Source organism: Mirounga leonina, unplaced genomic scaffold, assembly GCF_011800145.1.
Source record: "Mirounga leonina isolate KUSES-001 unplaced genomic scaffold, KU_Mleo_1.0 Mir_175, whole genome shotgun sequence".
Lineage (NCBI taxonomy): Eukaryota > Metazoa > Chordata > Mammalia > Carnivora > Phocidae > Mirounga > Mirounga leonina.
In genome coordinates, this window is record NW_023270453.1 from 33,423,602 (window position 1) to 33,449,891 (window position 26,290).

Genomic DNA, 26,290 nt, shown 5'->3' on the forward strand with positions numbered 1-26,290 from the left:
TAGTAACGTAAGCCTTTTGAGGACTGGCATCTTTCTGATATTTGTTGTGTTATAAGCCTGAGTGCTCAATAAATATTTGTTGGTGAACAATTAGGATTGCTGTGAGAATAAGAAAACCCATGTCAAGAAGTTAGCGTTGTCTCTGACACACAACCAATGAACAAATCATGATCACTTAAGAATTGCACAGGTTGTATTTAACTTTGGGCTAGGCACGGTCCTAAACGTTTTACAGACTCCAAGTCGACTCAATTTGTCTCCGCATAACCCCAAGGTAGAATCAATATCCTCCCGGTTGTCTTTATGGAAAATGAAGGAAATTGGAAACTAGCTAGTGTCCAGGGACCCGCCTGCACACTCCCGAGGCCAGCCAGGTCCCTGCCCAGCAGCGGGAGCCTCCCAGCGCCCAGCCGGCCCAGTGCCGCCGCGTGGCCGCGCCGCGCCCGGGCCCTGGGAAAAAAGTTTCCAAACGGCGCTGCTAGGCGCTGATTGGCCGAGGCCGACGCGGTCCCGTGGCGCCGCAGCCAATGGTCGGCGCCCGCCGCGGGCGCGGGGGTGGGGGCGGTGCTCAGAGGCCCGGGCTGCGCCGTCCGCCGCTGCCGCCGCCCGTCCTCGCGGACCGAGCCGTGGTAAGTGCGGAGCTGCGGTGGCCGGGGGTGGGGGCCGTCCCGGGACCGCCGCCGCCACCGGGAAACTCTTTGGCCCGCCCTGGGGACCGCCAGGAGCCGCCTTGCAGGGACCCTGCCGCGCCCCTCGCTCGCGCGTCCCTTCCCGGCCGCCTGTGCTCCGCCGGTCCCGGGCGCTGGGCTCAAAAATCCCGCTCTCTGCAGCCTCCCTTCCTAACTTTGTGCCTTCCCACCCTTGTGTCCTCGCGCCCAGCTCCTCGCCTTTGCCAACTTTCTTTCTCTTCGAGCGCCCTCCGCTCCCTCCATGACTTCCACGTCCGTCGTGCCCTCCTCGTCTCCAGCCCCCGCTGCCTGGCTCCTCTGCCTTCCTGGCTCTCTTGGTCTTTTCTCGCTCTTTTTTCTGCCTCTTCTCAGCCCCCGCCACCCCCTTGCCTCCTGCTGCCCCAGACTCGCCCTCATTCCTCGTATCTCCCTCCCCCCCGCCCCCGTCCACTGCCCCTTGCCACTTCCACCCTCAGTTCAGGCCTCTTTCCAAAAACCTCCCCCCTGCTTGGCATCTCCGTGCCTTCGGGAACGTGTTTGGAACAGTCTCCTTCCCTCTGCTTTTCTCAGATCTCTGCTGCAGGAAGGTTCAGATTTCCCCTGACAGCACTTTGGGGAAGGGTAGGATAAAGGATGAAAACGCTTATTCTACAGTTTGAATGCAGTGCTGGGACTTACCTGCCTCCCCGAGGTCGTGGGAAATCCCGCCATCACCTTGACACCGCTTTTTGGGAAGCTACCTTATCTTCTCCAGTCATCTCAGGTTCTCTGCCTCCTGAGGGCCTGAGCTTCCCCGATTTCTTTGTCCAGGGTTGGTACAAGGTTGTGCCTCTTTCTACTTTTAGCCTCGAGGTCCCTTTTAACTTCCTTTCTAAAGAAACGGCCTTTACAGGGTGCACTGGGCAGAGATTTGTCATTTTCTATGCTAGTTTGGTTTCTGTATTCTTGGGTAGGATGGCATTTTAGGACACGGATAGGGTGCTTTGAAGAGCAATTGGATCCCAGTGACTGACTCCCAGAGCCACTTATCTGACCCCACCACCACACTGATATTTAACCAGGTTTGAAACTTAAATCTTTACTCTTACTGTGTCTTTTGTGTAGGATTAGATCCTTTAAGTCTCAGGGGCGTCCAATTGGCATATTTTATCCTCTCATTTTGGATAATAGTTTCTTAACTTGGCTTATTCTGTTAGGATGTTATTTTTGTTTCCAAAGTGTGTTCTTTTGCCTTAAAACTTGTGAGCCCAGAGAGATTACACTCCCTTTCCTTACCAGATAATTTCTTAACATGAGTGGGCCTGCATACAGAAAGTTTGTGTCAGCAGCTAGGACTGTTTTTGCACCTAGTACTGATGGAGGTGCTTTCTCTCTGCCTCTCCCAGCACTGCTTTAGCCCTTAGAAGGTGTTTGGAAATGTTCGAGAAGGGTTGGAGGAGAGGGAAATCACAGAAGGAAAAAAAAATCTTTGCCTAGCATCTTTTTTTTTTTTTAAGATTTTATTTATTTATTTGACACAAAGAGCACAAGTGGGGAGAGTGGCAGGCCGAGGGAGAGGGAGAAGCAGGCCCCCCGCTGAGCAGGGAGCCTGATGCCAGGCTCAATCCCAGGATTCTGGGATCATGACCTGAGCCCAAGGCAGACGTTTAACCTGAGCCACCCAGGTGCCCGAGAGATACCTTTATAAACAAAATTGGCACCCTTTCTTAACATATCATGAGCTTTCTTCTATATTAGCTCATATACTTCTTAACAACTGTGTAATTTTCCAAATCAGTCCTCTGTTGACAGTTAAGTTTCTCCCAATTTTCCACATCGGTGAATGATGGCATACACCCTTGAGTATATGTCCTTGCATGTCTATCTAAGTATTTTTGTAGGAAGATCATTACAGACTTTGAAAGCACAGAGGCAGAAGCCAGACTTGCTGGCTCTTGACTGGTTTTGCCCCAGTGACGCCACTTCTGCAACATGGGGAGCCTGCGTCATAACCGAGAAGCTGTGGAAGCCCATGCGGACATTGGGCCGTGTCTTTCTGTCCCCTCCATTTCCCTTCCACTCTTCCCTTTGTTTTGATTGGGAAGGATTGAGGTTGGCATGGAGAAGGGTGGTGAGTTAATTCTTGATAGTTTTCCGTCTGTGCTGCTCCTGACCAGCTGTGCTGGCTTTCTTCACTCAGAGGAAAGCCAAAGGAGAGTGCTCTGTTTTCTCTAGGGTTTTGAAATCAAAGGTGGGGTGGGAGATCTAAGTGATGCGAAATAGAGAATACATACTTTCTGAACTTTGTGCTCCCAGCTTGTTCTTCCTTGCCTGCTGTAGCATATACTTTTGAGGTGCCCATTAGGTTTGTCCACAGAGCTCCTGGGGCGCGAGAGCAGAAGCACAGAGGCCGAATGCATATGACACCTGTAGCACAAATGAAAGGCGTGCAGTGCCCATTTTTAAGATCGTGGGGACAGGGGCGCCTGGGTGGCTCAGTCGTTAAGCGCCTGCCTTCGGCTCAGGTCATGATCCCAGGGTCCTGGGATCGAGCCCCGCGTCGGGCTCCCTGCTCGGCGGGAAGCCTGCTTCTCCCTCTCCCACTCCCCCTGCTTGTGTTCCCTCTCTCGCTGTGTCTCTCTGTGTCAAATAAATAAATAAAATCTTTTTTTAAAAAAAATAAATAAAGATCGTGGGTACAGACTTGTATATACCGAGACCCGTGCCTGTCACAGTGCGTTTGAAAAGACTGGGGGCCAGATGAAACGAGTGAATCTGACCTCTGAACAGTCTCTTTGCAACCCCAAGGAGACCATGAACTTGAATTCAAAGACCCTCCAGTCACTCCCTGCCCCCAACTTGCACTTGGGTCTGATTTGCCTCTGCTGTCCACTTGTACCTCTGGAGGTGGCCAAAGGCGTGCAATGTTTCGGCTCCAGCTTCTGCTTCTAAGAACCCAAGTGATGTCTCACTTACCTTAATAGTCGAATGGCTTAAAGGGGATAAAATTGAAGATAAGTTATTAAACACCCAGCACGCAGAGGTTCCATTCGATAGGGAGAGGGAGTCTGTCCGAGTCATCTTACCTGCTTTCTGTGGCAAAGAATAATGCACATTGGAACTGTGAGACATTTTCGGATGGCAAAGGAAAAAGCGTACATTTTTAAGATCGTTGTCTCAGAACAAAGTGAAGTTCGGCTGTTACTTCTTCTTAGTCTATAATATATTTTCCCTCTTCCCTAAAGGTTGTTTTTAAAAAGCAGGGGGGTTGGGCGCCTGGGTGGCTCAGCTGGTTAAGCGACTGCCTTCGGCTCAGGTCATGATCCTGGAGTCCCGGGATCGAGTCCCGCATCGGGCTCCCTGCTCAGCAGGGGGTCTGCTTGTCCCTCTGACCCTCCCCCCTCTCATGTGCTCTCTCTCTCTCATTCTCTCTCTCTCAAATAAATAAATAAAATCTTGAAAAAAAAAATGCAGGGGGGTTTTGGATTGAAATGCCAGGCCTGTGGTTTTTGCCCTTTAGTTGAAGGAAGTACAGATGGTGCAGGCTGTGACAGGAGCTCAGGTCTCTGCTTAGCTTCTTTCCACCACTGCCCCCACTCCCTGGCCCTGAAGTCCAAAACCAGAACCTTCCCATCAGCACGGTTGTAATTACAGCCTCTCAGGCAATGGAAGTGCCTCCTAAAACATCTCAAATTCATTTCTTTCCTGAGGATTAAGTTTTAGTCCTCACTGGCCGTGTTTTATTTAGGAAGCTTTTTTTCCTAAAACTCACCTATTATAAGAATGCAGGGTGAACATTAAACCCCAAGAACAGTATCAGATGCTCCTTATCATGTACACCTGGAGAGGGGGTAGTTTCCAACAAGGTATTCTCTCCTGCCACTTTCCACTAATGAGATGCCACTCAGGTGCTGAGGGAGTGTGGGGTTTTCCCACATCCTGACCAGCCTCTTAGGGATGTACAGAGGTCAACCATAAACTAGTCTTCGGAGGTTTATGGCTTCTTGCTTTTCCTTAACCTCACATCCCCTTCCTACTAGTGGTCCATCTCTATCTTTCCCTTTGCTCATTCATTCCACAAGCATTTATTTAGTGCCTGTTACATGCCAGGCACTGTTCTAGGCATTGGGATAAAAAAGCAAGATGGAGAAGGCCCCTGTGCTCAACAATTGACATTCCAGTGGGGGAAGATTAAAAACAAAACTCAAAATGATGAAATAAAGCAGAGGTTAATAAATAGTGAAGGGCTAGAGAGGATATTTGGTGGTTTATTCAAATAAGGTCTCTCTGGGGAAGACATTTCAGCTGAGATCTGAATGACAAGGAGGATACCTAGGCAGAGAACAGCAAGTGCAAAGGCCCTGAGGTGGGGAGCAAGTGTGTTGTGCTCAAGGAACGGAAAGAAAGGGGTGCCTGGGGGTCTCAGTCGTTAAGCGTCTGCCTTCGGCTCAGGTCATGATCCCAGGGTCCTGGGATCGAGCCCTGCATCAGGCTCCCTGCTCTGCGGGAAGCCTGCTTCTCCCCCTCCCACTGCTTGTGTTCCCTCTCTCTCTCTGTCAAATAAATAAATAAAATCTTAAAAAAAAAAAAAAAAAAGGAACGGAAAGAAGGCCATGTGGCTTGAACATAAGCTAATGTGGGGGGTGGGTAGGGTTGGGGAATGTTTAGAGGAGTAGGCAGGAACTAATTACATTAAATATTGGATATGATATTTTCCCAAACAGCAGGAAAAGCCAGTCTACATCCATTGTTCTTAGTTCCTGTTTCGCCCTACTACACGGACTCTCGTGCCATGCAGTTGAGACTGTCTTCAATAAGATAATGGTCACACGGCACTCAGTTGCACGGGCTTTTGACACTGTAGGGGCTGGTTTGGTGACTTCATATTAGATGAGTTTTGGGCTCATTAGAGCTTGAGACTTGAGCAGGGAGGGAGTACCGCATCTAAGTTTACCCTTACCCATTGCCATGTTAATTGCTGTTATTTACACTCTAGGTGTTCTATTCTTTTTTTTTTTTTTAAAGATTTATTTATTTATTTATTTGACAGAGAGAGAGACACAGTGAGAGAGGGAACACAAGCAGGGGGAGTGGGAGAGGGAGAAGCAAGCTTCCCACTGAGCAGGGAGCCCGATGCGGGGCTTGATCCCAGGACCCTGGACCATGACCTGAGCCGGAGGCAGACGCTTAACGACTGAGCCACCCAGGCGCCCCTAGGTGTTCTATTCTTTTTACTTTCAGCAAACAACATCTTTCACTACCTACCTTAATTAGGACCCTCTGTGGCAGCCATCCAACCCTAATTGGTATAGTCAAGGAAGGGAGTTGGTTATCTCTCATAACCTTAAATCAGGTATGACTGGATCCCGGTGTTCAAATGAGATCATCAGGACCCAGTGCCTCCACCTCTTGGCTCTGCTTTTCTCTGTTCTGACTTCATTCTCTGGCAGACTCCTCCCTTGTGATGGAAGGATGATTACTGGCAGCTCCAGGCTTACCTCCTACCATCTTACCCTAGTGGGAAGAGTTTCTTTCTTTTTTCTCCTAGCTTTATGGAGATATAATTGACATAAAACATTGTGTAAGTTTAAGGTATATAACATGATGGTTTGATAAACGAATATATTGTGAAACCATTACCACAATAAGGTTAGTTAACCCTTCCAGAGTGTCTTTCCTGATGGCTCTGCAAAAGCCCTGGACACTGGTTTGCTCAGCTTGGGTTAGGGCCACCCCTGAACCAATCATTGGCCTAGTTTGGGTTAGACCCATCCTGTTATTGGCTCAGCTTGGGTTAGGCCCACCCCTGTCATTGGCTCAGCTTGGGTTCAGCCCACCTCTGAGCCAGTTACTGATGCTGGAGGCATCCCTCCTGTGTTGTGCCTCCTCCTAGATGCTGATGTCAAGTACATCTGAATCACATGGAATGAATGTAGGGTTAGTTTCCCCAAGATTGGAGTGGTGTTACAGAAAGCTAGAAGAAGAAATGCTGGACTGGAGAAAGATCAACAAATGAACAGCTTTCTACTCTTTGCAGCTTCTGTGCTTCCATCCAGCTTTCAGAGAAACTCTGTTCCCCAGAAGGGGATGGGTGGGGCACATCGCATGTTGTCTCTGAATGAGGGAAGGGTGAGAAATTAGGAAAGAGAGAAGATGTGAATATAGGTACTAACAAATCTAGTTATCAATAAAGGCTGTGCTTGAATATAATTGTTTGATTTTTTTTCAGAAGTTGGTGATTGTGTCCATGTTAACACTAACATATTTAGCTGAATGATTAATATTTGTAGTCAAAAATATAGCTTGTTATGGGGCACCTGGGTGGCTCAGTCAGTTAAGTCAGTTAAGCTCTTGATTTCGGCTCAGGTTGTGATCTCAGGGTCATGAGATCGAGCCCTGCGCTCTGAACTGGAGCCTGCTAAAGATGCTGTCCCTCTGTTCCCCCCCCCCCCCAGCTCTCTCTCTCTCTCTTAAAAAAACAAACAAAACAAAACAATACAGCTTGTTATGCCTTGCAAAGTGAGGAGTTGTGTTCATTCTTTTGTCCCTAAGGACACCCGATTGTGAGCTCCCTTGAGGGAAGGAAGGGACTTTGGAGACATCTCATTTGGATTCCTGATGAACTTTTGACAAGCTCAGAGCCTTAAATAAGGCTCTATCAGCGGGGAGTCTGTAAATGGCCCGCTGTTCGTAGAGATCTGTTCCCCAGCCTCTGCTCTGGATCTCTCCAAGTCCTCAGAGCCAAGGCCCCATTCCCACCCCCTGCCCTGTAGCTACTGTCCCTTTTGTCTGCTTCTCACACCCAGCTCTCTAAAATTTCCTCTACTTCCTCTTCTTTACCTCCTCGTAACTCCTCTGCCCAATTTCCGCCCCCCCCCCCCACTGTGTTGAAACTATTCTTGCTCACATCACCAGTGACCGACATTTCACGAAGTCTCCTGGGTATTTTCCAGTCCTAATCTTAGTTTCTCTGTTGTATCGTGGATACTGTGGACCAGTCCTTCTTTTCCCCTTGACACCATCTATCTACTGCCAGGACAGCTCACTCTCTGGTTCTTGTCTCTTCATTTGTCCCCTGTCTCCTTAGATTACTGTTTCTTTCTTTTTCTACCAGTCAAACATTGGCATTCCTCAGAGTTCCATAAATAGTACTCACTAGATTCTCCAGCAGTTCCGTCACGAGAAAGAGGGAAGAAGCAGCTACAGGCTCAGGACTCTTAAATTTGTATCAGGCCAGAGTTCACCCCAGAGTTTCAGATCTGCTGTCCCTTCTGGAGGTGTCACTGGCATGTCAAACTAGAAATATCCCAAACTGGGCTCATTATCCTCTCGCCCTAAAGACTTTCCTTCTGTTCTTCATCTCTGATGATGGGGATGGTGGTGGCGTGAGTTGTCGAAACCAGAACCCCAGAGATGTCCTCCCCTCCTTTTTTTTTCCTTGCGCACTCCCCCATGAAATGAATAAAATCTTGGTAGTTTTATCTATTCATGGAATGTAACGTGGGTGGGCTGTATTTTGTCTGGGTTTGGTTTCAGTTTTCGGCAATATTTTATTAATTAATCCAACATAAAATTCAGGAGCTTCCTCTCGCCGCCCCCCCCCCCGCCGCCACATTAAAAATAAGCTCTTTAACCAGACATGGATAGTAATTATAAAGCTTTCTCTCCTAGACACCATGCCACAAGAAGAGTGACCTCTTGCTCTGTTTTCACCATGGAGGACTCGGGAAAGACTTTCAGCTCTGAGGAGGAAGAAGCTAACTACTGGAAAGATCTGGCTATGACTTACAAGCAGAGGTCAGTCTTCCCGAGTCCACCCTGCTTTTTCTTCCCATCCTGGTGGCAGCTACCATTCAGTTTGGGGCTTCTGAGGTGACAAGCACTACAGAGGACTTGACACACATTCTGTCCATTACATCTCAAAACTGCCTCATGAGGAAACAGTTATCACCCCATTTTACAAATGAGGAACTGAGCCTCAGGGAAGGCAAGTAACTTGCCCACCGAGTTCACGCCAGCCAGTAAGCAGCTGGGCTAGAACATGAACGTCAGAGCCTTTGGTCCTGAGCAAACCGCTGTGCTCTTTCCCACCCTATTTTCTGGAAGGGTTTTATCAGTTGGGGATGCCGTATCTGGTCAGTCCCCATGCCTGACAGTATGGGTTGTTGCAAATTTTAAATGTGAAACCAGCGGTTCAGTGTCCATATCTGGGAGTAGTGTGTGTGTTCAGCATTGCTTCTTTTTATTTCTCATGGACTCATATTCTTCACATGGAGGTCTTATTCCAGTCCCTCTAATTTTCTTATTCTTAATTTGACTATAAGATAACTCAGGTTTAGTATTAAAAAAAAAGTGTTGCTTGACTTTTAAGGATTGAGGACCTGGAACTGGGTGTCTGGGGTTGGCCAGGCACCCACTATAGTGGTGGGGTGAGCAAACGTTTATATTAGATCCAATTCCTGCTTACAAGTAAATCTGCAGAGGGTACGCAGTCCCAAGGACATTTACTCCACGTTGAGTTCAAAAACCAAATATGTTGAATGAATGAGCGGGGAGTGAATTGGTAGAGAAATGGCTTCGGAGTCAGGCAGATGTGGATTCAGGTGTGAGCTCTGCTTCTGACTCACATGACGTTGAGACAAGTCACATCTTTCTCAGCCTTATCTGTAAAATGAGGGTAAGCCTAGTTTCTGCCTCGAAAGGTGGTTGACAAGCTAATCCATGCATCACCCTCCACAGCACGGCTAGGTGCTCAGTAAATGGTTGCCTAATGTGTCTGGGACTTCTGTAGGGCAGAGAACACGCAAGAGGAGCTCCGAGAATTCCAGGAGGGAAGCCGCGAATATGAAGCTGAGTTGGAGACGCAGCTGCAACAGATTGAAACCAGGAACAGGGACCTCCTGTCGGAAAATAACCGCCTTCGCATGGAGCTGGAAACCATCAAGGTGAGAGGACATGGACAGCACGTCCAGACAGGCTTCCAGCGTGGCATGTGTGTGCCTGGGAAAGCGAGCCCGGCTGTGTGAGGGGGCCCCTGGCCAGCCCTGGGCATGCTCCCTGCTCCCTCAAGACCTGCTGGGTGGAAGTGGTGTTGGAAATCTTTTTTGCCCCCATTGGGAGGAGCTCTGTGAGAAGCGAATCACACATGTGTCCCCATGGTCATTCCTGGCTGTCTGTCACAACCCCACCAGGCATGTGAAAGGTAGACATTTTTGGAGTATGGAGTGTCACCGGATTGCTGATCATTAGATTATACAAAGTCCAGGGTTAGGCTGCCCAGTGTGGTAATTGACAGTTAAGTTCATTAAAATAAGATAAAAATGTAATTCCTTCCTTGTGCTAGCTACATTTCATCTGCTCAACAGCCCCACGTCTCTAGTGGGTATCGTTATTGGACAGAGAAGTGGAGAATATTTCCATCATTACAGAAAGTTCTGTTAGACAGTGCCGGTCTAGAGCAGGTTCCTCAACCTGGACACTGTGGACCTTTGAGGTCCGGTAACTTTCTGCAGTGGGGGCTGAGTTTTGCATTGTAGGGTGTTGAACCGTACTGCTGGTCTCCACCCACTGGATGCCAGGGGCACCCTCTCCCCCCAAAGATTTATGAGAACCAGAAATACCTGTCGACATTGCCAAGTATCAGGAGCACCACTGGTCCAAAGGGTAAAGACTGCCTTTTGGACATTATGTAGGGCTTAGCAGATAAGCACTCGCCCGTGCCCTGCAGACTGCGGCGCTCAGCCCTCACGGCCAGGCAGGCTTGAACCCACCCTCACCCTGAGATTCCTGATCTGAGTAAGTCTGGGGGGCACCTAGGCATGTCTGCATGTCTTTTCTTTTTTAAGCTTTACTTATTTATTTTAGAGAGAGCGTGCAGGGGGGAGGGGCAGAGGGAGAGAGAGAGAATCCTGAAGCAGACTCTCTGCTGAGTGCAGAGCCTGAGATCATGACCTGAACTGAAATCAAGAGTCAGCTGCTTAGCTGACTGAGCCACCCAGGTGCCTCTTCATTTTTTTAAAAAAAAAAGCTCCCCATGTAAATTTCGATGAGCTGCGGGGAGGGGGGGGGTGGGAAGAACCAAGGGCGAGGTGTGGTAGATACTGGAAGGAGATGTGCTCCTAGAGCTCTGGAAGCTTTGTGAGGAAGACAAACCTAACCCCAAAAGCACTTAAGGAAAAAGATGCTCAGTTATATAGTACTGATCGAGAGATCCTTCTGAGAGAAGGGTCTGCATGAGCTGGAGACAGCTTCCCGGGGGAGCTGGGAGGGATTTGAGCTGATGTTTGAAGGTGAAGGGAGTGTGTGTGTGCGTGTGTGTGTGCATGTGCACACGTAGCCAGCAGGTTGGGGCTTAAGGGTTAATGAATAGTTAATCTGGACCATCCGTAGACACAGACAAGAATGGATGTCAAGCAGACTTGAGAATCCTGGCTTTAGTAGCACATAGGAAAAAGTGGGACCCACAAATGGATTGGGGGTTGAGGGATGGGGAGGGGCAGAGAAAAGATCCCCAAAGACTTCAGAAGCTGAGCAGTGGAGTGTAAGCTTTTCATGTTGTAGACAGCAAAGCCCACACTGGGCATCTACAGATCCGTCTGGCCCACTGATGTTTTTTGCTTAGTCTTCCGTGGTTTTTATTCAACATTTTATCATGACAGTTTTCAAACACACAGCGAGGTTGAAAGAATTTTCCAGTGACCACCTGTATATCCACCATCTAGGCTCTACCTGTAACCTTTGCCATACTTGATTTTGGGGGGGCGGGGGGGTCATATTTGTTTTTTATTACGTATCTATCCATCCATCAATCTAGCTTTCTGATGCATTTCAAAGTGCCTTGCAGGCATCTATACACTTCCCTGTAAATACTTCAGCATGCTGTTATTAACTAGAGTTGAGGGTTTGTTTACAGTTCACTCTTTTGATAGTAAAATTTATATCTTTAGTGTTTTTTTAAAGATTTTATTTAGAGAGAGTTCACTTGTGAGCAGGGAGAGGGGCCGAGGGAGAGGGAGAGAGAATCTCAAGCTGACTTCACCCCGAATATAGAACCCCACATGGGGCTCGATCTCATGACCCTGAGATCATGGCCTGAGCCAAAATCAAGAGTTGGATGCTTAACCAGCCAAGCCACCCAGGCGCCCCTAGTGTTTAAGTATTTAATATCAATATTCAAAGTTGTGAGGCTTCGTATACAAGTCTGGATTTCTGACTTCCTTTGAGAATCAGCATGCCAGGCCTGCATTCTTCAGTGAAAAGCCAGGCAGCGGTTACTGAGACCGAGCAAGCGTTCACCAGCCCATCCCAGTCCCCACTACTGTCCCCCACCTCCATCCCTGACACTGAGGGGTAAGTGTCCTTTGCTTTATCCTTACACCTGGTCCATGCCACTCATTTTGTGGGCAGCCCGACCCCTGCCACTGGCACTGAGGAATCGTGGTGCTTAACTTGAAGGGGACTCAGGGACGGGACACTGTGTGGAAGGACAATCGGCGGTGTGAACCATAGTCGGGAGAGGGACCAGGCCCTCCATGGAGGCAGACTCCTGTCAAGCAATTATGAAGTAATTAACTGCTTCAAGACTGAGCCTTTGAACTTGCAGAAGACCCTTCATGACAACCACCTGACAGATGCCTGAGGTGTGGAGTGTAAGAGCAGGAGAAGAACTAGAAATGCCCGGGTAAATAGAACTGCCACCGGGGCACCTGGCTGGCTCCGTTATGGGAGCGTGTGACTCGGGGTCTCAGGGTCGTGAGTTCGAGCTCCACGTTGGGGTACAGATTACTTTAAAAAAAAAACTGCCACCCTCAAATATCTGTCAGTCATCCCAGAGAAATGATTTCAACTGAGTCAGACTTCTTGACAACTGGCTTATTCATCACAAGTTGAATAAGAAGGCCTGTAGGCCTATGAGGGATCAAACAGAGAGTCTGTTGATGCCTCCATCAGCTGACAGCTTATTATAATTAGCCCCAAATGAAAGCACAATATTTAGCAACGGCTTTTCATGTCCACAAGTTCAAAGGACATCCTTTGCATCTTTATGCTGGTGGAGAAGCCCATTAACTGCATCATCTTGGAACCTGGGTTTGAATTGAGGTTAATGGCGTAGGATCCTTTGCGCTCCTGTTTTGTTTGGAGATGCACCCAGATAAAGGGGGTGAGGCTGTCAGAGCCAGCCCTGGGAATTTGCCCTTGCGTGGGGCTTGGTCAGCCCCTCCTTGGCTGAGGGGAATTGCTTCCTCTGCTCATGGCCAGGAAATGGAGTATCAGAGGGGATGGAGCAGCGTGAGGATGTGGAATGCCCTCCCTGTCGCCACCCTGTAAATGATCTGCTTGTTCTGTGGGAGTTCTTCTCACGCTGCTCTCACCACGCCTCTCTGGCCCAGGTACCATTATGTCATTCTCCCCGTGCATCCCGGCTGTTTTCTAGCAACGCCTTTGTTTGCTCGACTGAGGAAAGAAGAGAGTGTCTGTTTTTCAAGTTTCCTTTTTTTTTTTTTTTTAAAGGTTTTATTTATTTATTTGACAGAGAGAATACAAGTAGGCAGAGCGGCAGGCAGAGGGAGAAGGAGAAGCAGGCTTCCCGCTGAGCAGGGAGCGGGACGTGAGGCTCAATCCCAGGACTAGGATCATGACCTGAGCCGAAGGCAGCTGCTTGACCTACTGAGCCCCCACAGGCACCCTGTTGGTTTGTTTGTTTTTAAGATTTTATTTTTAAAGTAATCTCCACACCCAACGTGGGCCTTGGACTCACAACCCTGAGATTAAAAGTCACATCCTCAGGGTGCCTGGGTGGCTCAGTTGTTTAAGCGACTGCCTTCGGCTCAGGTCATGATCCTGGAGTCCCGGGATCGAGTCCCACATCGGGCTCCCTGCTCAGCGGGGAGTCTGCTTCTCCCTCTGACCCTCCTCCCTCTCATGCTCTCTGTCTCTCATTCTCTCTCTCAAATAAATAAATAAAATCTTTAAAAAAAAAAAAAAGTCACATCCTCTACCAACTGAGCCAGCCAGGTACCCCTCAGACTTTCTAATTAGACTTTGGGCCTTTCCTGTGGGACGTGTTTTCGTGTGTAGATGAAGGGAAAGCAGTAAGGGTGTTTGGTGAAGGAAGGTGATTTGAAAGAGTAGCCAAAGCAGAATGTATGTGTGCGTGTGCACGTGTGGTCAATACCTTTGTGGCCCGGAAGGAAATGTTTGAGCGCAGTTAAGCATAGTTGTTTAATGAGCACAAGCCCCAGGGGCCCACATTGGATCTTGGCTCAGTCATTTGCTACCAGTTGACTTTGGGCTAATGAAGTAGCCCCAGTTCACATCTCTGAAGTAGCATTAAATGAGCCAACGTAAGAACTATCTTGAGCCCAGAAGCTGGTCCAGAGTAAGCACGCAATGAATGTTAGCTGCTGAAATTGCGCAGCAACAGATCGTGAAGTCATTTGACTAGTCCTTGCCTTGGAAAGCACAGATCACACTAAGCTCTTTTGATAATTAATAACAGGTTGTGGGGCTTTTTGGTTTCCTTCCTTCCTTCCCTCCTTCCCCCAAAGGTCCAAAAGTCCTCTCTAACTCCCCCATGCTGCAGGGGGTGTGTCCTGGATCACAAAGTTAGAACAGTTGTCAGAATAAGTACATGGTTTCCTGCTCTTAGGGTGAGGCCCAAGCAACCAAAGTTACTGTGATTCCTGATACGCAATCCAGGGATGTCACATGAAGTGGATTGGTATTGCCCTTGTTTGTGGATGAAGCTTGGAGAGGTTTATATGGCTTTCCATGGCTGTGGACACCTTGAGCAAAATAATTCCTTTGAAGATTGTTGGGGGTCTTGACACTCAGAGGCTGCAGGGACCAAGTTCAGGAGGGGGCGGGCTGCAGGATGCTTGTGGGCCAAGAGGTGGGAGGTACTTGGGACATAACAACTTTGAATGGTGGCCCCCATTCTCGCCATGTGCCCTCACTTGCCTCAGAGTCCATATCTGTGGAGAGAAGGTTCTACTGGCTGAGGTTAGACTTGTGGCCTGGCTGTGGTGGGAGGCTACGAGAATGTCTGGAGCCTCCTTAGTGTGATGTGAAGACCGGTCCCATAAAGATCCTATGAGATGGGAGAGCTAAATCCCCTAAAGAAATCAGGGTGCTGCCGAGCTGTGCACACGGGGAGGATCAGACACTCACAAGCTAAAAACAATAGTGTCGGGCGCCTGGGTGGCTCAGATGGTTAAGCGTCTGCCTTCGGCTCAGGTCATGATCCCAGGGTCCTGGGATCGAGTCCCGCATCGGGCTCCCTGCTCGGCGGGGAGCCTGCTTCTCCCTCTGCCTCTCTCTCTCTCTGTCTCTCATGAATAAATAAATAAAAATCTTTAAAAAAATAAAAAAATAAAATAAAAAATAAAAACAATAGTGTCCACTCCAACAGGAGAGCATATGTTCCAGGATTAATCCCTCGGTATTTTAAGGAAATGACAGGGAAGGGAGATAGACACAGCTCATCAGAAGATTAAATCACACACTCAGTGTCAATTTTGTCCTCCAGGAGAAGTTTGAAACACAGCACTCAGAAGGCTACCGGCAGATCTCAGCCTTGGAGGATGACCTTGCTCAGACCAAAGCAATTAAGGATCAACTTCAGAAATACATCAGAGAGCTGGAGCAAGCAAATGATGACTTGGAAAGAGCAAAACGGTACGTTGGGAAGGAGAGAACAGGTTTTGGAATGCATTCATTTGGCCATTGGCAGGGAATGCATTTGGCCAAGGCAGTACTTCCCAGTGGAAGCAGCATTTGGGCTAAGACCAGGGGATGCAGAGAGATCATCCAGGGAAGGGTATGAGGTGAGAACATGCCAGGCAGAAGGACAAGCATGTGCTAAATACCGCCCTAAGGTAAGCATGTGCAAAGAACAGGATTTCGTTCGTTCTTTTTTTTTTTTTTTTAAGATTTTATTTTTTTAAGAGAGAGTGAGCACGAGCTGGGGAGAGGCACAGAGGCAGAGGGAGAAGCAGACTCCCTGCTGAGCAGGAAGCCCAACATGGGGCTTGATCTCAGGATCCTGGGATTATGACCTGAGCCAAAGGCAGATGCTTAACTGATCGAGTCACCCAGGCACCTCAAGAACAGGATTTCTTAAACTGACGTTCTGTTGTTTAGCAGAATACTAACAATCATAACTAACATTTATTGAATAACTACTCTGTGCCAGGCCCCCTTTTTTCTTTAATGAAAACACTTTAAAAATTAGATATAAATTGCTTATAGTGGCATGCACAGATTTTAAGCATACAGTTCCGTCATTTGGGGCAGATTGCATATACGTTCACGGGATCCATGCTCTTGTTAAGATATGGAACCTTTGTGTTGCCCCCATAGTCCCCTGCTTTATTGTTAATAATATTATTATTACTAGTTTAAGTAGGCTCCACACCTGGCATGGAGCCCAGTGCAGGGCTTGAAATCAAAACCCTGAGATCAAGACCTGAGCTGATATCAAAAGTCAAACGCTCAGTTGACTGAGCCACCCAGGTGCCCCATCCCCTGCATTATTTTTTACTGGTTGCTTTAGGATCACAACATACACTTCATTGTACCACTGCATGTAAAATGCAACAGCCTGACAATCTTATAGTTTCACTCTTATCATCCTTGAACTCTATGCTATACTCCTAATACTATTATGTCTACAAATGCTGTGGTTTCCACAATACATTGCTATAATTTTTGCTTTAAAAAGCCAAGTATAGGGCGCCTGGGTGGCTCAGTTGGTTAAGCGGCTGCCTTTGGCTCAGGTCATGATCCTGGAGTCCCAGGATCGAGTCCCAAGTTGGGCTTCCTGCTCAGCGCGAAGTCTGCTTCTCCCTCTGACCCTGCCCCCTCTCGTGCTCTCTCTCATTCTCGCTCTCAAATAAATAAATAAAAATCTTTAAAAATAAATAAATAAAAGCCAAGTATATTTTAAAGAAATCAAGAGAGTTAAAAAGATAGGCTTTTATATTTACCCATATATGTACCATTTCTGGTTCATTCCTTCCTGAGGACCAGGGTTTCCCTCTGGTACCCTCTCCCTTCAGCTTGAAGAACTTCCTTTAGGAATTCTTATAGCACAGGTCTGTTCACAGTGAAGTCTCCTTGTTTTAGTTTATCTGAAAGTGTCTTTTGCCTTCATTCTTGAAAGATAGGTCCACTGGATGTAGGATTCTGGGTTGACAGTTGTTTTTTTGTTTTGTTTTGTTTTGTTTTCTTTCAGGGGATTGTTCCACTGTCTTCTGGTTTCCTTGGTTCAGGTCAGAAGTTAGTGGTCATTTGAATGGTTATTTCCCAGTATGTAATATTTTTTTTTCTGGCTGCTCTCAGATTTTCTCTTGACTCTTTGTTTGTAGCAGTCTATGATGTGGCTAGATTTTATATATACTTAACTTTTTTTTTTTAATTGTTGGATTTAACCGGAATTGATTTTTTCATTTCCTTAAATAATCTCTACACCCAATGTGGGGCTCGAACTCATGATCCTGAGATCGGGAGTCAGCTGCTCTACCGACTGAGCCAGCCCCTGTATGTATTTATCTTGATAGGGGTTTGCTGGGCTGCTTTAGTCTGTAAATTTCTCTTTTTGCCAAATTTAACTTTGGTCCTTATTTCTCAGAGATTTGTGCTGCCCCATTTTCTCTCTCCTGTCCTTCTGGGACACCAACTACACACACATTAAGTCCTTTTGATATTGTCACACAGCCTCTTCCTTTTTTTTTTTTATTACCCCCAATCTTTTTTTCTTTTGGTTCTTCAAATTGGTTAATTTCTGTTGATCTGATTCAGGTTCACTGACTCCTCTCCAATCGGCTGATAAACGAATTCCAGTAGTGTCTTTAGAGATTGTATTTTCAGTTCTAGAATTTCCTTTTTAAAAAAAAAAAATTATTTATTTGACAGAGGGGGAGAGAGCACAAGCAGGGGGAGGAGCAGAGGAAGAGGGAGAAGCAGGCTCTCTGCTGAGCAGGGAGCCTGATGCGGGGCTCTATCTCAGGACCCTGGGACCATGACCTGAGCCAAAGGCAGGTGCTTAACCGACTGAGCCACCCAGGCACCCCCCCATTTTTTTTTTAATTTCCTTTTTTTTTTTTTAAAGATTTATTTATTAGAGCTCATGAACAGAGAGAGAATACCAAGCAGACTCTCCGCTGAGTGCAGAACCCAACATGGGGCTTGATCTCACAACCCTGAGATCATGACCTGAGTCCAGTTGTATTTTCAGTACATAGATAGTCAATTGTACCAGTACTATTTATTGAATACTCATTTTTTTCCACTGAATTTAACCCATCTCTGTCATATGTTAATCTCTAACATATCCTGGGATCTCATTCTGGATTCTTTATTTTGGTCCCGTGTACAATTTGTGAATTACTATATCAATACCATAATGACTCGATTACCATGACTTTGTAGTATGTTTGCAGGCCCCTGGCATGCCATTGTTTTCACCCGTATTTCATTGATCAAAGCAAGTCATGTGGTCCAAGTCAAGAGATGGGACAGTACATTCCACTCACACTGAGGCCATAACAAGGATGTGGATGTAGGGAGGGTGAAGAATTAGGCCCAATAATGCAGTCTACCACAAAGAAATAGTACATTGACTGGTTACAAAGTAATATACAAAGAGTAGAGGTTTTTAATGCAAATTCAAGCAAATAAAAATAGAAATTCATCTTCTCCCATCCCCACAAAGAGCATTCTATATACACTATTGAACATCTTCTTTCACATAACAGTAGATCTTGGAGATCTTTCAGGACACAGAGCATTCTTTGTTCTTTTTTTTCCCCCAAGTGCATAATATTCTATTGTATGGTTGGTGTTGTATAGTACATCATGATTTATTTGTCCAGGCCCCTGTGGATGGATATCTGCTACATTTGCATTCTTGTGCAGTGATAAACGTTGCTGTGATGAATCCTAAACTTTGCTTGCACAGATGTTTATCTGTAGAATAAATTTCCGCAAGTGAGATTGCTGGATCAAGGGATATATGCATATGTGATTTTGATATTATTGCCCATTTGTTCTTTATATGGTTGTATCACTTTACATTCCCGGCAGCTACGTATGTAAATCCCTCTTTTCCAAATAGCTTTCACTAACAATGGTTTTTAAAACTCGGATTTCTGCCAGTCTAGTAAGTACCAATGGGTACATTTCTCAGTTATGAGTGATGTTGATTCCTTTTCCTAATTTAAGAACTGTTTTATTTCTTTTTTTATGAACTCTTTATCTTTGCCTGTCTTTAAATTGGGTTGTTGTTTTTCATTTCTAGGAGATTGTTATAGATTTGTGATACAAATTAAAAATATTTGGCATTTAGATTTGTCTTCCAGCTTTGTCTGTTGTGTATGTTACTGTCAAAAGTTATTTGATTTCTCTGTAGTCAGATGTATCAGTCACAGGTGGGAGGGCATTGTGCAGTCTAAAGTTTATAAAGCAGTTAGTCTATGCTTGCTTTTTCTTCTTTTTCTTACATTGCTTTACATTTTTTAAAATTAAAGGCGCATTGGATTCACATTTTGGCCAAATGCTGAATCGTTCGGTGTTAAAATCAGATGAGGTAAAGGCGAGGCCCAGATCATCATTACAGAATGCATAAAGTTCTGGAATACTGAGTTTTATTTTTTAAAAAAATTAAAAACCTGACAATTTTATTGCAAAATTTTATTAGTTATATTTGGAAAATTTGACCGCCTACTTCAAGAAGAGTAATTTCTCATCCCTACCAGCCATTTGCTTGTTAAAGTCCTTCCACAGTATATCTGTAAAATGAAATGACTTATTTTTAGGAAGGGGATAACCTTGAAAGACTCAGGGCCATTTGAAGTAACTAAAAATTAAATGCATTCCTTAAAGTTTATTTTTTGTTTAACATATGAATGCTAAGGTACAGAAAAGTTGTACAAAGATTAAAATTGATTTTATCTAATTTCACTCTTCTATGTAGTATTGTTACATAGATGTTAAAAAAAAACTTCTTGTGATAAAAACACACAACATCAAATTCACCATCTTAACCAATATTTTTTAAAGATTTTATTTATTTATGTGACAGAGAGGGGGAGAGAGAGCACGCACAAGCACAAGCAGAGGGAGAGGGAGAAGTAGGCTCCCCGATGAGCAGGGAGCCTGATACGGGCTCAATCCCACGACCCTTATGCGGGGCTCAATCCCATGACCCTGGGATCATGACCTGAGCCATAGGCAGACTCTTAACCGACTGAGCCACGCAGGTGCCCCCATCTAAATAAACCATTTTTAGGTGTACATCTGAGTAGCATTCAGTGTGTTCACATTATTGTGTAACAGCTCTCCAGGCCTTTCTCATCCTGCAGCATTGAAACTTGCACCCACTAAACACTAAATCCTCCTCCATGCTCCCTCAGACCCTTGGTAATCCCCTTTTTGCTTTCTCGGATTTTCACTACTTTGGATCCTCTATAGGAGTGGAATCATGCAGTATTTGTCCTCGTGTGCCTGGCTTATTTTCCTTAGCATAGTGTCCTTGAGATTCACCCCTGTTGTAGCGTGCCACAAGATTTCCTTTTTTTTTTTTAAGGCTGCATAATATTCAAGTGTACATACAGTTGACTCAACACAGGTTTGAACTGCGCGGGTCCACTCACACATGGAATTTTTTTTTTTTTTTTCCAATAAATGCAGTAGTACTATGAATGTATTTTCTCTTACAAATTTCCCTAATAGCATTTTCTTTAGCTTTATTGTACAGTGTGTAATATATATAGCATACAAAATATGTGCTAATTGTTCATGTTGTTGATAAGGCTTTTGGTCAATAGTAGGCTATTCATAGTTAAATTTTGGGAGTCAAAAGTTACACGCAGATTTTTTTTTTTTTTAAGGATTTTATTTATTTATTTGAGAGAGAGAATGAGATAGCATGAGAGGGGGGAGGGTCAGAGGGCGAAGCAGGCTCCCCGCTGAGCAGGGAGCCCGATGCGGGACTCGATCCGGGACTCCAGGATCATGGCCTGAGCCAAAGGCAGTGGCTTTAACCAACTGAGCCACCCAGGCGCCCCTACACGCAGATTTTGGACTACATGAGGGGTCGGCACCTCTAGCCCCTGCATTATTCAAGGGTCAACTGTATATACCACGTTCTCTTTATCCATTTATCTGTTCATGGACATTTGGGTTGCTTCTGCTGCTTGATTTTTTTTTTTTTAAATTTTTTTTAAAGACTTTTATTTATTCATTTGAGACAAAGAGATACAGAGAGAGAGAGCATGAGCAGGGAGAGAGGGAGGGGGAGAAGCAGGCTCCCTGCTGAGCCAGGAGCCCAATGTGCGGCTCGATCCCAGGACCCTGGGATCATGACCTGGGCTGAAGGCAGACGCTTAACCATCTGAGCCACCCAGGCGCCCCTGCTTCTTGATTATTGTGAGTGATGCTGCTGTGAACACGAATGTACAAATACCTCTTGGAGCTCCTGCTTTCACTTCTTTTGAATATATGCCCAGCAGTGTGATTGCTGGGTCATATGGTAATTCCATGGTTTGTTTCTTTTTTTTTTTTAAGATTTATTTATTTATTTGCAAGAGAGAGCAGGCGGGAGGGGCAGATGGAGATGGAGGATAGAGTCTCAAGCGGACTCCACACTAAACACAGAGCCCCACGCGGGCCCGATCACGACTTGAGCCGAAGGCAGTCACTTAGCCAACTGAGCCACCCAGGTGCCCTGAATCAACCGTCTTTTCATCAGTGATTTGCAATGTCACTTTTATCATAAATTAAGTTCTCCTATGTATTTGGATCTAGTTCTGAGTCTCTGGTCTCCCTGGTCGGTCCTTATAACTGTTCAAGGCTGCACCACACTGTTGTTCACCATTGAGGCTTTATAATAGTGTGTTCTTTATATCTGAGGAAGCTACTTCTCTCTTTTTCAGAGTTCTTCTGGCCATTCTTATTTTATCATCACATGGTCTTTTATTTACTAAAAAAAATTTTTTTTTAAAGGTTTTATTTATTTGACAGAGACACAGCGAGAGAGGGAACACAAGCAAGGGGAGTGGGAGAGGGAGAAGCAGGCTTCCCGCGGAGCAGGGAGCCCGATGTGGGGCTCGATCCCAGGACCCTGGGATCAGGACCTGAGCCGAAGACAGATGCTTAACTGACTGAACTACCTAGGCGCCCTTCATGTGATCTTTTAAATCAGACCCCTGTGCCACTGTCCCCAACAAGAAGCTATTAATATTTTTACTAGGATGTTGTTAAACTCTGAGGTATCTTATGGAGAATGGATTTCTTTGTGATGTTGGGTCTTCCTCTTCACAAACATCATATGTGTGCATTTCAACAAGCCTTCCGTGCCCTGTGGTAAAATCCTACATATTTGTTGTTAGATGAATTCCTACGCGTTTTATCTTTTTTGTTTGTTGTTTGACATGTCAAACCTTTAGGGTGATTTTAACTGTTTCCAGTATTGTACTCCTAAATGTTATTCCTTTGTTGTTTTTCTTTAAGCACTTTTGGTAACTTTATTTTTCTCTGAAGACCCTTTGACGGAGGGTACGAATATAATTCAGTCTAGACATAGCAGGATATATTGAATTGATGAATTCATGAGTTGATCCTCACTTTGAGGACCGTGGTTAAGAGAGGTTAAGCTGCCCAGGAACACTTAGGTAGTCTTATGTTGAAGAGCTAGGTTCTCCTGGGTTCTGCTCCAAACATAAACTTCTAACCACTGTGAGATAACAATTAGCAGGACAAACACGGGGTCAGTAATAAAAATTGCTCAAATTATTGAGCACTCACATGTGAAACATCTGTTGGAGGCTTAATGTGTTCCTTGCCCCTTGACACCCCCCCCCACCATGCAGAGGTACTGTTACTGCCCCTGCTTTGCTTGTGAGGAAACTGTCTGGGCAAGCTACCTGTTTTGTGCCTCAGAGTTAGACACATTTCTTTATTACCCCACTTCTCAGGCCTTTAATAGCGTTCCAGTGAAATGTCTATACTGGTCACAAGAGGAAGTGGTTTTTAGGAGGGCAGCTGGGCATTTTGAATTGTTTAAGGTAACTGAAAAGATGGTCTCTTCTCCCTGTTTAAATGTACATTAATAAGTTCTGTATGGATTTTAGCAGGATGTTCTGAATACTGATTTGCATTGTGAGTCTCCAAGAGAAGATTTGCCTGCTTTTGGCATTTGGCTGGGCCCTCTGGGTCATCCTAATAAGGTGCTGGCTCATTGCTAAGTGCTGTATAGACCTTTCTCATTTAATCCCCAGGACAGTTTTGTGTACCCCAAGAGCTAAGATGATTCTCATTCTGCAGGCGAAGAGCCTGGGTCCCGGAAGGTTAAGATGCTTGTTCAGGTCCGTGGTGTCTAGGAAGTGCCCATGCTGGGACTCATGCCCCCCTTGTGTCTGGCCTTTCTTGTCTCCCGGGTTTGTAGGCACCAAATGGATGCTGCTGTTTGCTCTCTTGGACAGCTTTATTTTTCTCTTTACCAGGGCCACAATCATGTCTCTGGAAGACTTTGAGCAGCGTTTGAATCAAGCCATTGAAAGAAATGCCTTCCTGGAGAGTGAACTTGATGAGAAGGAGAATCTCCTAGAATCTGTTCAGCGACTGAAGGATGAAGCCAGAGGTCAGGAAGCCTTGGCTTTCTGTGTACCCTGACCAGCGTTTTCTCCTCTCCCTGCCTGAGAACAGCTTGTCCTGCAGTGTCGCCCAGTGTTACCTTTGCTGGAAATCCGTGCCCTGCTCGGCACACAGTCTGGTCAGAGGGTATAGAACCACACTGGGCAGGCTTCAGCCTTGGTCCCTACCCCGTGCTAAGAATTGTCAGATGTCCGACCCTGTGAAGAACCCCTGTGGATATTTAAGCCTACCCCGGGCTTTTTGATTGGTAGGAGTATAAGAGTTTTGTGGAGAGAAAATTCTTGTTGATGCAATTGCTAGCTAGCCCATTGGTTTTGTGGCTTGCTGGCTGCTGATGCATGTGGCTTAGAGCTCTGAATTCCCATCAGCATTTGCTCCGTGGAAGTTCACAGTTCCAGAGGTAGATCTGGGTGCAGAAGAGATTTTTTTAAACATCCCAATTAATTGTTCATAACATTAATTTAGTTCCTAACGTATAGACAGTAGAAGGGAGATTAAAAAGAAAAAAACTTTTTTTTAATATACATTGGGGTGCATGTATCCCTTCATTTTTGTCATTTTTTTAAGATTTTATTTTTTTATTAGACCATGAACAGGGGGAGGAGCAGAGGGAGAGGGAGAAGCAGACTCCCTGCTGAGCAGGGAGCTCAATGCGGGACTCGATCCCAGGACCCCAGGATCATGACCTGAGCCCAAATGCAGACGCTTAGCCAACTGAGCCACCCAGGCACCCCTAAGAAAAAAACTTTTTTAAGTTTGAAGGTAGTTCTGTAAATGCCCATGAGTAGTGAAGTGGTTAAAATAATTACATAGACTTATTTTCTGGACTGTTATAGATAGAAATATAGTTAGAAAGATTAAGACATACTGTCATGGACAGTAGATATATTTCTATTTATACTTAATAAGAATTATTCCTATCATATGCTTAATAGAGATACATAATTCTTTAAAAATACAGAAAAAAAGGATTGAAAATATCTCCCCCATATTATAGTGATTATGAGTGAGGAGGGGCATTTGGGGATGGGTTGAGAAAGCATATTTTCACTTAGTATTCTATATACCCTATTGCACTGAAATTGTTTATTAGTGTATCTATCACTGCCATAGTTTTTAAGAATTTTTAAACCTTTTTGTTTTTACTAAAAAATTACGTAGTTTTACAAGCCTGCTAGGCCAGGTCCTGTGGGTTTCACTTCGTTGAGGGTTTCCACCTATGGTTTTTCGTTCTGGCACTTCTTTTCCCTGACCAATGTCTACTGCTGACCGCCCCCCCTCCCCTATCACCCAAAGCAGGGACCTAACCTGAATCCTTGTCCTGTTTCAGATTTGCGGCAGGAGTTGGCTGTGCAGCAGAAGCAGGAGAAGCCCAGGACCCCCATGTCCAGCTCGGTGGAGGCCGAAAGGACAGACACAGCAGTGCAGGCCACCGGCTCTGTGCCATCCACACCCATAGCTCATCGGGGACCCAGTGCTAGCTTAAACACACCAGGGACGTTCAGACGTGGTAAGGGCATAGCCATCACGAGGATTTTCTTTGCTTCATAAAGCTTTCCCCCGGGGGTAGGGTCCTGGGTGAGAGAGCCACTGGGCCAGGCTATACTGCAGGGAGCAAACTGGGGTGTTCACGGCAGCGGGGGGAGGGGAGGCAGCTTTGAGATAAGCAAGAAGAGCTTGGTTGTGAGGTAGTAGGGGAGCGGTGGAATCTGTGGGGAGCGGGGAGCGGGGGAAGGAAGCTGCCATTCTGCTCCTACTCCAAGAAATGTGGGCCCAGCCTTAGCAGACATTTCATTCTTCATCAGAAGCCGGAAATCCATTTTTTTGTTTTTTTCAATTTTATTTATTTATTTGACAGAGAGACACAGCGAGAGAGGGAACACAAGTAGGGGGAGTGGGAGAGGGAGAAGCAGGCTTCCCACCGAGCAGGGAGCCTGATACGGGGCTCGATCCCAGAACCCCGGGACCATGACCCGAGCCGAAGGCAGACGCTTAATGACTGAGCCACCCAGGAGCCCCCGGAAATCCTCTTCTTGAACGTGAAATCTCCCAAATTGCAAATTTCAATAACCAGATAAAAAAAAAATTTGAAAAGCATTTTATGGGCCTAGCAATAAATACATCCATCCAGAAGTGGAGCCAATGTAACCTGGGCTGCGTGGTAAAAAAAAAAAAATGAACAGTTTGAGTTTTCTCCCCAGCTCCTCTGCTGATTAACCGAGACTGTTACTGGGCCGCTTAATAGCAAGTAACAATGATAGACAATTACCGAGTGCTCGTTGTGTGCTAGTTAGCCACTGTGCTTCGCATGCTTTGCATATATATGACCTCACTGAATTCTCACCACAGGCCCAAGATGCAAGTGCTATCCCCATTTGATGGATGAGGAGACTGAGGCCCTGATAAAGGAGCTTGCCTAAAATCATACGGCTGGTAAATAGCAGAGTTGGGATTCAGACCCAGGCCGGCTGGCTCCAGGGCTCACACTGTTTTATCTCTTAGCCTGTCCCCTGGGATCAAGAGGCTGGTGAGACTTCCAGAATCCCAGTCTAGAGCAGGGTTTTTCCACACTTGAGTATGCCCCTGAGATTCAGCAGGTGTGGGCAGGGCCTGAGATCCTGCATCCTAACCAGCATCCCAGTGATACTGATGCCGGGTCGTGCTTGGAGGAAAGAGAGGGGCTCTGGAGAGTTAAGCTTCTTACAAATTTGGTTTGCTCCAGTGCTGTTCCTAACTATATGGAATTCCTAGAATTTCAAGAGGACTTATTTCAGTTTTGTTTTAAAAGAATAACACGTAAAGATAAACGTTTAATATAGTGGTTGTAAGGCTGCAAAAGTTTGGTCATCAAGTAGACTCTTCCTGTATTAGTTAACTAGTGAGTGCAACAGGGTAGCATCTGGGATCAGAGGGCAGAGTTAGCTTCCCAAGTCCACCCCTGTTGTTCTGCATTTAGGGATGTTAGTGCACGGACTTAGGACTGCAGGTTG

General features: G+C 46.0%; 1 protein-coding gene across 2 annotated transcripts in view; it reads left to right on the top strand.

Annotated features, from left to right (window-relative positions):
* Positions 1-554: 554 nt before the first annotated feature.
* NDE1 (nudE neurodevelopment protein 1) overlaps positions 555-26,290 on the top strand; it is a 45,349-nt gene continuing 19,613 nt past the window's right edge. For both annotated transcript variants that reach the window (XM_035022344.1, XM_035022343.1), the window contains exons 1-6: positions 555-629; positions 8,319-8,444; positions 9,439-9,592; positions 15,175-15,323; positions 23,150-23,286; positions 24,631-24,810. In XM_035022344.1, coding sequence (XP_034878235.1) covers positions 8,362-8,444; positions 9,439-9,592; positions 15,175-15,323; positions 23,150-23,286; positions 24,631-24,810 — 703 coding nt within the window. In that variant the 5' untranslated portion in view covers positions 555-629; positions 8,319-8,361. The remainder of the gene's footprint in view (positions 630-8,318; positions 8,445-9,438; positions 9,593-15,174; positions 15,324-23,149; positions 23,287-24,630; positions 24,811-26,290) is intronic.